This window comes from Taurulus bubalis, assembly GCF_910589615.1.
Source record: "Taurulus bubalis genome assembly, chromosome: 3".
In the NCBI taxonomy this organism is placed as follows: Eukaryota; Metazoa; Chordata; class Actinopteri; order Perciformes; family Cottidae; genus Taurulus; species Taurulus bubalis.
The window spans coordinates 33215178-33227660 of record NC_136591.1 but is presented as its reverse complement, the minus strand read 5'-3'; the positions used below and the strand labels follow the sequence as shown (position 1 = coordinate 33227660).

The window sequence follows — 12483 nt, the reverse complement described above, 5'->3', positions numbered from 1 at the left end:
ACCACTCTGAATACAGAGGGGGAAATATTCAGCCGCCTGTTGCCAGGTTACAGCGTATTACGATTGCATTGTGAACACTCTGGTCTAGTAGTACTCTAACTATGTGACCATGAATATTTCAGAAACTAAATCTGACACACAGAAAAGAAAATACAGGATATGAAGAGTTGGAAGTCCATTTTCTGATATAAATGATGGCACATAAACGCACCACACTGTCAGGCTTATTCACACCAATCTGTACTTTCAATTGCAATAACTTCAACTTGACATATATAAAACAGAATGAGCGTGTCACTGTCTAGTCTGATCGTCAAAATATCTTCCTCGCCTCTGCTCTCAAGTTTGAACCAAGGCTTTTCCGTCGCAGGATTGTTTCGTGTTGTGTTCGGTGCTCTGAGTGCTGAGTCATACCTGATCTGCTGATTGGCTTCGCTGCGGATCTTGAGCACCTCCTTGCCCTTGAGCTCCAGCTCTTTAGTCAGAGTGCTGATATTCTCGTTGAGTGTGTGGATCTGGTGGTCCAGCTGAGCGATGTGGTTCTTCCTCCTGGAGACCTCCTCCTGCAGCTCGGTGATCCGGCCCAACAGCTCACGCTCCTAGGAAGGGGAAGAAAGAAACCTGTGTTCATTTTCATGGTTTAATGAGTTGATATCCCACCGTGTTATTTGTCCACTAACGTTTTATAATTACTTCTTGACGACTAAAGGGACATTCAAGGACACAGACATTTACCTTTCTCATATTAATGCTGAAAGCATTGTGAGGAATATTAAAACCTATTAAACCTATTAAAGTAATTTCAAAGAGGCAAAACCCCCATGAGTAGAAACTAAATAGATAAGACCATGGACACTGAATACCGCTGTCTTTGTGACATTGTATACACAATGTAAAGTCAAGTTAAAGCTGAAAGTAACAGAGTAAACTAAAAAGTATTAAGTATGGAAAATACTCAATATATACAATAAAATAGCAAAGCAGAACATATTACATTAAATAAAATTAAATAATAAAGAAAATGCAAAAATGCAAAGTATATACAGTGTATATAAAATATATACAGTGAAATATAATATGTATTATTATATTATTATTAATTATTATTATATCAACCTAGAAGGGTTATTAAGAGAGGGCCAATGCTAAATGGCGTATCTCGCAATGTTAACCAAAGTGAACAATAATGTGTGTGTCTGCCTTCCTCCTCTCCTGCTACACACTTTCATCAAGTTGGACAAAAATGGGAGGCAGTAAGTATTTTGTTAATCACACTGACAATTAGACAAACAAACCAAAAACATGATAACCTCAACTGAAATAAAAGTTTTTGGGCAGAGTGTTTAATCATAGGCAGACTCGTTTCTTATTGACAGCATAAACTAGGCCCATAATTACATGAGCTGATTAATCTACAGCGAGCGAGTCAAAGTTCCAGCCAGGCTGTCAGATGCTGCCAAACCGACAATGAGTGTCAATGAATGAACTGACAGTGTGATTATTACTCACTGTCCAATAATTAACTGGAAACATAAATACCCATGTGTAGACTCTCGCCACCCTGAATGGTTCCTATATGAACTACAATATCCACGGCACTTTACTTTATTACCTAAGGGGCTCTTTAGAAACGGCTTTGATAGAACATAAGTTATCGATAGAGGATAAGCTATGTGTAAAGAGGGCGCGTTGTATCCTGTAAAACAAGCTCACGTGTCAAAAAAATTAAATAATGTAATACTCAAGAACGACAAAAACAACTTCCATCAACACCGGCACCAATGCAGGTGCTCGTCAGCATCACGCATAACGTCATGACTCATCGAACAATGCGCAGTTTCAATCAGACACGTAACCTGCCTGACTTGACAATGAATCCAGGTAAACGAGGATGTGACTCCCTACTTATAAAACCTGGTTTAAAATGGTGGTTTTTAAAGCTTCTTAAGATTCTTTACATTTCAGTGCTGTTGGTTTAAGTGTGTGCTATTGGTTGCAGCATTGGACCGCAAGCACCCGCTTTCGGAAATGACTGAGCATTCTTTAAAAGATGAAACTAGACATACGGGACGTTTTTTTAAAGATGTATATCTTCAGCAGGGCCCAGTCGGGCTTGGGGCCACCGACAGACCGCCCTCATGCTTTAACAGTATTGGTCCACACGTGAGGTTACCAATGAAAATGTCCCAACATTTTGGCCTGGGCTGACCTGCTGGTATTAAAGAGATTTTGATCCGATGCACCAGCAAGTAAGATTGTTTTTTGTTGTTGCTGTGCCAGAACTTTGTTAAGATTATTAAAATTAAATCACAAAGTTCAAGACAGCTGCATCTTGCCATTAGGATGCAACACGCAAAGCTGCCAAGTTTGGTGTTAGAACCCACTTCCTGACGGGAAGCAGCGGCAGCCTTGTTTGCCAAATTGATCATTATGATTAGAGACTTGAATGAAGAGGCAAAGCCGTGATCTGGAGACTCCCAGAAGAGGGCCACTTAACTCCACCAGAATCAGATTAAACATCGTCAAGTTATTGCTCACTAATGATTCCACACTTTGTAAAAAAAAAAAAAAAAAAAAAACTCATCCCACTTTATCACAATTTATTCCAAGGGCTGTGTTCATATATCCAAAAGCCATAATCTTGTGTCATCGCCTCATGGTCACAACCTCCTGCCTCGTTATCTGTCTCCATCCGAGTCTCCCTCAACATCTTCATTTAATGTCATTGGCGAATTCTTTGCTGTCCATAAACCGAGCGGCGCAATTAAACACAATGGGGACAGGGCAGATTAATCTTTTAATGAGTCATTTACTCATTTCACTCTCCATCTCGTCCCGGCTTCAATATGAGGAGAAAGAGAGAGAGAGAGAGAGAGAGAGAGAGAGAGAGAGAGAGAGAGAGAGACAGGAGGCTCAAAGGCAACTCCCTCCTCCAAACAAACTAATAGAAAGTGGAAGAAAAGCGATGACAGAATAAAAGAAAGGAACAAAGAAGATGAAAGATGCATTCAGGATGATTTAAAGTATTTATTGGGTGGGGAGTGTTTTTAAAGGCTCATCAAATTAAATTACAGCTGATTCAACTGTTCGATGTTCACATTCATTGCAGGGCCGGTGTGTGGCACCGAGCTCGACTTCATCTCTCACACCGTGTCTCTCACTCTTATCATCTCTCTTTCTAATCTCACTTTTCCCCCCTCTCCACGCGGAAGAACTTGGTTTAATAAAGTAGTAGATGTGCGCCATCGTCAGCCCTCTCTATTTTCTCGTTTTTAAGTCCTTGAAAAATAAATAGCTTCTTTAAACATTCATCAGGCGAGGACATTAGCCGGCCGAATCTCCTGAATCTTATTGAGAATGGAAAAATGTATTAAAGATGACGGACGGGCATTTCTCGGTGGGTATCATCCATCCAGCCTGACAGAGAGAATATTATATAATGAACTGCTTCTTTATAGAATACCATTATTGTGAACCTTGTATTACATTAAGATGGTGATTGTCATCCTTTGTTTTAATGGGCGATTGTCGTGGTGCACTGTCAACACCAGTGTGTCCCAAACTCTGTCCCAATTTTTGAAAATGACAAACCATCGCGACCCAATTCAGGATCATCTATAAATCACGGGAGGAGTGAATTTGTGCGTGACCATTTTTAATGCCATTTCCACATCTTATGTATCATCTTGAATAACAAGCCATTTTTAAGAGAGATACAGGTTGGAAAATAATCACAACGTTGTTAGTTCAGGGAAGGGAACATTCAGGCATCTTTTATTCAACATGCAGATATGGATGTTGAATAAAAGACTTTGAGAGAAATTCTACAACATGATTTATTTCACAGAATGAAAGTTCACTCGCCTTAAAAGCAGAATGGATCTAATAAACAATCCTGTGGCTTGAACTTGGTCCATTGTGAAATGTATATTCTCAATCTTACTAGTGTGAGTGATGGAGTCAGACAAACTATAAGATGAAATACATGTTCTGTCAAACTTAGAGCAGTTTTGGTTTGTTCACTTTGAACATTTGTGAGTTTGAAGTGGGGTGGGGACTTTGCAGACTTTTTTGCCCTGGGTTTTGCCTCTCGAGCTACTTAAGAGTCACTCTACCTTCTCATTGGAGGCTCTTGAGGCTGAGAGGGAGACAGCAGACACCACTCAGGGCTGACAAGAGCACTGACAACTCCTCTGCATTATTTCAGCTAAATGAATGATTCATAGTTTCACTAAAAATGAACAATTTATACATATATTACATTTGTATTTTTTGGTTTGTTATACTACAAAAAGCCCTGCAATTTCTTTGTGAAACCAAACCTTGGCCTTTGAGAGAAATATGATTTTAGAGGCTTTAAAGTTACTGTATCTTTCCCAGATACTATCAGGTCTGACTATAATTAAACAACTGGATCCAAATCACAACTGTACATTCAACACAAAAAAGATATTAAAATGGATTGGGATGAAAGAGGCGTCAAAGAAAGTGACAGCACTTCTAAGATACTTTACTTATTCTGATGAAAAAATAATAACTTCCAAGTTCACAGAGAAGGAAGCGCTTTGTCAAAACCCCTAAAAGCTACATCAAAGATCGAACGATATGGAAATAGAACAGAATAGACGTTGGATGTCAAGAGATGCTGATGATGTGATAATTGATCGGACAGCTCGGTTAGATCAAACAAGTTAAGTATCGCCGAGGAGACGGATGGCAATGTGTACACCGTGTACTTCATCAGCCTCTGCCTCCCCGTCTGATGTCTGTTCAGTAATTGGAGGTATAAAAACAATATTTAACACAGCAGGACGGCTCTCTGCAGCTGAGATCAACTCAGGAGGTTTTCGGTCTATGTGCCATTAGGGCTCCGGCCCAGCAAACATGGGATTAATGTAAAACACAAACTTTCGGAGTCTCCGTCTCTGAATTGGTCTCACGCAGCATTTTAACCGGAAAAAAAGGAAATTCACTTGGTGGGTCACAGTTTGTGCCGTGAAATCTGATGGATTATTTTAAAGCTGAGAAGAGGTAACAGCAGATGGTGAGAGGACAGAAAGGATGCAGCCTCTTTCAAATTAGGGTGGCCAAACAGGGATCTGTCCTGCCAGAGACACAGAAAATGTTCCCAATTCAAATCCCTCGTTGCATCTCATCCCTTCTCTCTCTCTCTGCCATCATATTTTATGGCTGATTCTCTGCAGTGCCCAATTGAGCTATGAATACCCAAAAAGTTAGCTTAAAAACAAAACAAGGGGGAAAGTATTTAAAGTACCAGAGCTTGTGCTGATTTGTGATGTGTATGATAGGAATTGAGATCTGTTTTCACTAGAGCTGAAAGCTTATTTAGTTTAGATATAAACATCATTGCATTCTTTCTTCACCTATTCCACAGTAAGCGATGTGAATCTACTCGGGCGGCAGAGAGAAGCTTGTGTGCTGCAGCAGCGCCTGAAATATGAACTGTTTCCACTGTATTTCCTGCAGACTTCTGACGGACAGGCGGCTTAGAGTGTAATAGTGTGTGTGTGTGTGTGTGTGTGTGTGTGTGTGTGTGTGTGAGAATTGAATATGACCAGCTGTGCGTCTCTGCTGGGACATCTGTATCACAAGGCGATGAGATGGTGTTTGGGGTAATTAGTAAGATTTACAAGAAGATGGTAAGAGGATAGCCTGCCGGGTGGTGGGTGGTGTGTGTGTGTGTGTGTGTGTGTGTGTGTGTGTGTGTGTGTGTGTGTGTGTGTGTGTGTGTGGTATTTTAGACACACCAGCTAATGTAATTTCTGTGTGACAGCTGGCACAGGTAAATATTAAAAACAAGTAAAAAAAACGGAATAATCTAAACATCTAAACTACTTGTCCTGTCGGTTAACTCTCTTGATGTATTTGTGATCAATACATGAATTGTTTTGTCTTTAGAATGCCAGAAAATAGTCAATCATCCATTTTCCATCACAATTTTAAAAATCAGCAATGTTTTTGTGTCAAATAGCTTGTTTGGCCTAACCCAATACCTAAATATATCAAAAATGGTTATTGATTAGTTTTCCATTGATCAATCACTTAATAATAATGAAGATTTTATTTAAATCCCTGTTTTTAGATTTAATTGTTGATGGCGGAGTCATTCCTGTACTAGACCAAACTGCCTTCACACATGAAACAATGCAGCATGTTATCAGGTTGCATCTCCATTCTTAACTGTGGGCTGAACTCAGGGCTGAACTCTTATATTTTATAACTTGAAGCAATACACTATCAATAAGATATTCATTCTTTACAAGCATATTGGCATCAATTTCTTATCAGTAAAGCCTAAATTACAGAGCTTGTTTGGGAAATATTACACTGAAACTGATATTGATTATTTTTTAGGTGGCTAAAATATGCTTTGCTGTCGCTCCCGTCCAGAGCAGTACATTGCTTTGCATGCGTACTGGTGCTCCTTTCTATTTTAAATCCACTGTAGGTAAAACACTGACTACCTCATACAACCCCCCCTTGAAAACATCCAAACTATCCCTTTAAGTGTGTATTACATACATTTATTTTCCAGTGTTTCCTACTAGAATAGCTTCCTTGGAGACTGAGGGTGAATGTGTTAGTAGAGGTAGTATTAGTGTGAAAGAGAGGTCCTGTACGGACATGGATTTAATCGAACCCATTTCATATTTGACATGTCATTAATCCCAGTAGCTTTGTTTATTTGATTTGATTAAGTCCCCCCACAGATCCAGATGCTTCAACGGTGACTTGTCTCCTACCTGTATCCGGTTGTTCTCCAGGGTTTTCTCCAGCTCCACCTTGGCAGCAGCTGACTCCTGTTGGTGGGTTTGTCTCAGGTGTTCGATGGCTGACGCGTGGATGTGGTTCAACTCTGATCGCAGAGACGCTGATGGAGAAAGAAGTTACATATTTCATTTGTACAGAGCAAATCACACACATGGAAACAGAGCTTGTTTCAGACCCGGTGATTTTAAAGCTCTTTGGAAAAGCTTCCTCCAACCTTTAGTCTGCTTGCTCATTAATGGCAAAAAATTTTTTATTACAAAATGGCCTTTAGACCTCACTCCAACAACTTTCATTGTAAACAGCCTAATGGTTTAGAGAAGCATATAGAGAGGGAACATACACAGGTGTTCGCTTTCTACTTGAACGGAAGACACATTTATAATGTCAGAGTAAAGCAGTACAGCCAGTGAAAGCTGACCACTGCAGTTCTTTTTTAAATTAAGAAAATATGAGAAAAACGCATTATATTCACCTACACTCCCACGAGAGACACACACGCATAGATACACACACACGTTCACGCGCACGGACAGGATGAAGAAAATTGAGAGAGGGCGAGAGATAAAGAGGAAAAAAGGGTAATAAAAGGACGTCAGGATGTGGGAAGTGAGAGATAGATGGGAGCAGCTCTCCAGTGTCAGGACCATGACATGAAGGTTAATGGAAGACCATTTATCACAGCACAGCACTGGTGTGTTCGCACAGAAAACTGGGGAGAGAGAGATTTTTCTGCACTTTCTAACGGTGTCGGTCTATCTTTGACTTTCTGCCGATGTTCTCAATGTTCTACCTGTTGTAGATCACATTATTGTCCATAAAAACATGGACATGATGCAGATAATAACGCATCAATACAATATATATATATATATATATATATATATATATATATATATATATATATATATATATATATATTTACAGATTTTTACCATCAAAAGAACATACAGTCATATAAAATTGGCATTTGTTACATACTCCTTCCCATTCTTACCAACAATGATCAAGGAAAATGTTTAAATAAAAATTTCCAGGAAATTCATAAAAGTGTCCTATATTTTCCTAAATATACCAAATAGATTAATTTCTCCAAAACAAGGCAGAAATCCATTTCCTGTGGCCACATTGCAGGTGTAGGGCCGGCCATACTTTCCCACCTCAACACTATCACTATCCCAGCCTGAGGCAGGCTGATATTAATCATGATAGATACCTAATGTACAGAGCGTCGCCATAGTTAAAATGGATCATTCTGCATAATAATCCTTTTGACTCTTTTTAACTTTAGTATATTTTTTTAAGTCTTACTTAAGATTTTGAATTTGAGTATTTCTACCACTTGAAACGTCTTTTTGAGCATAACAAGGTGGCAACCAGCAAAGTATTCCTGGTTCATTGACAGAATCCTAGAACACACACACACACACACACACACACACATACACATACACATACACATACACATACACATACACACACACACACATACACACACACACACACACACACACACACACACACACAAAGCCCTTACCCAGCATGGCTTTGCCCTCGTCCTCCAGTTCAAAGCGGAGTGTTTGGAGCTCTTGTTCCGACTGCTGTTTGAGCGTCTCGATGCTCTGGCGGTGAGCCTCTCTGAGAGACTGCAGTTCTGCATGGTGATGATGGCGGAGACGCTCTTCCAACTCCTGATGGAGAGATGAGAAGTGGAGGATGAGAGAGGACAACAGAAAGGAACAAAGCAAGGTACAGAAAAATAGCGAGAAACAGGAAAACAGGGAGTGGGAGGGCCAGGAGGAGAGAGTGGGAGGGAATAGAGGAAAAGTAGGAAGAAAATGGTGAAAAGGGGGAGAGAAAGTGGAAAAAGTGTAGATGAAAAGTTTAAGAAGTAGGAGATGATGGAGTGGGAGAAAAAAAATAAAAGAGATATAAAAGTGAAATTGAAAAAGTGAGGCAGGAAGAGAAAGGGGAAGTAGTTTAGCATCATTTCAAATCTTCTCGAAGAGCTGAAGGGGAAACTGGCCAATCATCACACTGACTTAAATTGCACCGAAACACCAGACAAGAAGAGAAAAGTAGAGATGAGATCACTTCCAATGTCAAAATGCATCGAAAAAAAGACAACTCTCCCTGAGACTGGAAGTCTCGTAAAAACTTAAAAGCTTTGCAGAACGACCTTGAGTGTGAAGACAAACAATTGAAAGTGACTAAAAAAGGTAAAGTCATCTCAATGACAAAAATTGTAATATTGACAGCTGCTTCTATTTCTACGCTGCAAAAGTGTTAGCACAGAAGAACTAGAAGGGACTTTAATACTAAGGATTTCATGATAATTAGGCGTATTATGAACAGGTGTTAGTCACCATTATGTACTAAAAGTGTCCTAAAACACAGCAAGGTCGAGACAGAAGGGTTCTGTGTGTACACGTGGTCATTAATGATTATATTTGTGGAGGGAACAGCAGTCTATGGCACTTTAGTCCAACAAAAACATGTTTTGTTCTTCATGTTAATTGTCATTTTATGTAAATGAGGGGATTCATTAAATTGTGTTCAGCTAGTTTCATCCAGCTGTTGCTGATTGTGTGTTTGCTTCATTACAAAAAGTTTACAACCACATTAGAATATTAGCAAAGAAAATTGACAAGCTCTTATATACACAGCATTAGCATCAGGCATTAGCGATGCTGAATGGACGGCTGCCACAACACACACACACACACACACACACACACACACACACACACACACACACACACACACACACATTTACTTTGGCAGAAGGAGCTGTTGTTGATGTGTGAGGAGCCATAGTGCGTGCCTGAGTGTTTATAGGAAATATGCTATTACTTCTAGGGAAACACATTAACTATCGATGCTTCTGTCAACTCGATCAACAACTCAAAAGACTTTTGTTGTGTGAAGTGACTTATTCCAGTGAGCTCGTCCTTGGCAGTGAATGTGAGACCAACATTACATTTGACCACCAACGGCCAGTTTCTTTTTTTTACTGAGATTTTAGAATTGATCACAGTAATCCAGAGTTTTTCCATTCTTTCAACACAAAGATACAGAACTCCGAAATATACGTATATATGGATATTTACGGACGCAACTGCTGGAGTTATTAAGTACTTGTGCACTATTTTCTTAGTACGTTTTGAAGACCTAAGGTTTCCTTGGGCTGTCTATTGCTAAGTGTGGCACTGTTGTTTTTTCTGATTTATTAACTTCAGTGCAGTGAACTTGACCACAGATTTGTCACCATGTTATCATAACTCTGAAGGCAGTTGTGAAAGATTTCCGGGCACATTTAAATACATAAGTAAACGATGATAATGATGATGGTGATAATAATAGTTAAAGTCCACATGAAACAGCTAGCAGAGTGCTATTTGATTCCACATATTTATGTGCCATGCAAATAATGAATCAAATCATGTAAATATATTCCCGCCTCCTTAAAGAAACGTTTTCAAACTTTGCACCCTAGAATCAACTGCATTAAACATAACATCCAGATAAATCATTTCAATATAATATAATTCTAATACCAGGTCACAAATGCAGACTGAGAGTTGGGCCCCTCGTTTTAATTATTCCATAAAGCCCTGAAAGCACTCCATAGCCGACAAGAAAACGACTGTTCACGCTGAGTGAACCCATCTTCTTTTGTAAGAAAAATATTGAGATGCCATTTTGAAAATTATAACTAGAACCCACGAACAACGAACACTTAAAATTATATTCATAGAAGGTTGACGGCAACATCTGTGGCATTTTAATTCGCCAATATGTTATGCCTCTGGGAAATGATTCACGGCACGAAGACGGCCCTGAATATTCAAATGAACCTCGCTCCGAGGTGGCGGACGACAGTCTCGGTTTCTGGGTGTTTGATGAGGCACTCATGCTGTTGTGGTGGCAACACTCGAAACAAAACAGTTCATTAATGACTTTGTGAGAGAGTGGATAACAATGTTGTTAACGCTGTATTTAGATGTGTATACGCTAAAACTGATACCAAGAAGCAAGCCTCCTCTCTCACTTTATTGTCACTCATTCTCCCTGCCCTTCTGTAGTCACTGTTGTTTCCTCCCCTCAGCACCCTCTGACCTCCACATCCACCTATGGACCTGCTGGCAAACCGTTATGATCAGCTCCCCAGTACAGTAAATACACAGCTATCCTTCAGCCTCATTTCCTCAGCCAATACTCTGCGGTTTACTCTGCTTTAATGTCCACCTTTAAACCATTGCTTTAGCTTCACATTACTTTCACGGTCTTCAAAGGCAGTGATGAAGTGTTGCACGTGAATTTGCATAGTGACATTCTGATATCATATTTATAGACATTACATAAAAAAGAAGAAGAGACCTAGCACCTTGTCTGAAAAAGAGAAACCAGGGCCCGTTTCTGGAGCCAGACCTGGGAGAAGAGCTTGCAGGTGAGTGCCTGGTGGCCGGGTCATAAACAATGGGGCTTGGAAACACAGCTTGAAAAATCTATTTAGAGCCGCGGCGCTGTGGGCCAACCACTTGCGGGAATAGGCATTGGGGCTGAGTGCATTGTGAGCTGGGCGGAAGGCGTGCCGAATCCTGGCATCACAGACTGGCTCTAGGGACGTGGAATGTCACCTCTCTGGCGGGGAAGGAACCGGAGCTTACGACTCTATCCCCCAGGGAGTCCTGTGGGGGGTACATCCGGTCCTTGTGTCTGTATACTCAACACAATGTCAAACACGACTCCAGTGGTAGTTGACATCTGTTAAGGTTGTCAACTACCACTACCATGATTTTCATGGAAAGGATTTCAAGGCGCAGCCAGATCGAGGTGTCTGGTTTAGGGAAGCTCAGAATTGCATCTCTGCTCTTTGCAGACAATGTGGTTCTGCTGGCTCCATCAAATCTTGACCTACAGTAAACACTGGGGCGGTTTGCTGCCGTGTGAAGCGGTGTGAAGCGGTCTTGATGTGAGTCGGTACCTTCAAGTCTGAGGTCATGGTTCTCTGTCTGAAAACGTTGTGTTTTGCGGTTGGGAATGAGTCACTCCCTCAAGCGAGGGAGTTCAAGTATCTCGTGGTTTTGCTCACGAGTTGGGGTAAAGTGGAGCATGAGATGGACATGCGGTTTGGTGGGGTATCAGCAGTATGGCAGGTGTTGTATTGCACCATTGTGGTAAAGATTGAGCTGAGCCAGAAGGCAAAACTCTCGATATACCAGTCTACCGACGTTCCGACCCTCACCTATGATCATGAGCTTTGGGTAACAACAGAAGGAATAAGATTGCGACTACAAGTGGCCAACATGAGCTTCCTTTGAGTGGCTGGGCTCAGCCTCACAGATGTGGAGCTCAGACATACAGAGGGAGCTTGGAGTCGAGCCGCTGCTCCTTCTTGTTGAAAAGGGTCAGTTGGGGTTGTTTGGGAGTCTGGTCAGGATCCTCCTGGACGCCTCCCTTTAGAGGCACGTCCAACTGGTAAGAGGCCCTGGGGTAGACCCAGAACATGCTGGAAGGATTATACATCTGGGAACGCCTCTGGGTTCCCCAGGAAGAGCTGGAAAGGGTCGCTGTGGAGAGGGACATCTGGAATACCCTGCTAAGCCTGCTGCCCCCATGAACCGGCCGCGGATAAGCAGCTAAATAATGGAATGAGAGACGGTTGTTTTTTTAGTTGTTGTGTTGCTTTGG

At 41.0% G+C, this 12483-nt stretch overlaps 1 protein-coding gene across 1 annotated transcript in view; it reads right to left on the bottom strand.

The window, feature by feature from the left end:
• Positions 1-12483, bottom strand: part of fam184ab (family with sequence similarity 184 member Ab) — a gene marked incomplete at both ends in the record, with an annotated part of 118777 nt that overhangs the window by 18497 nt on the left and 87797 nt on the right. Inside the window, 3 exons of the mRNA XM_079215965.1 lie at positions 415-599; positions 6765-6892; positions 8327-8480. Coding sequence (XP_079072091.1) covers positions 415-599; positions 6765-6892; positions 8327-8480 — 467 coding nt within the window. The remainder of the gene's footprint in view (positions 1-414; positions 600-6764; positions 6893-8326; positions 8481-12483) is intronic.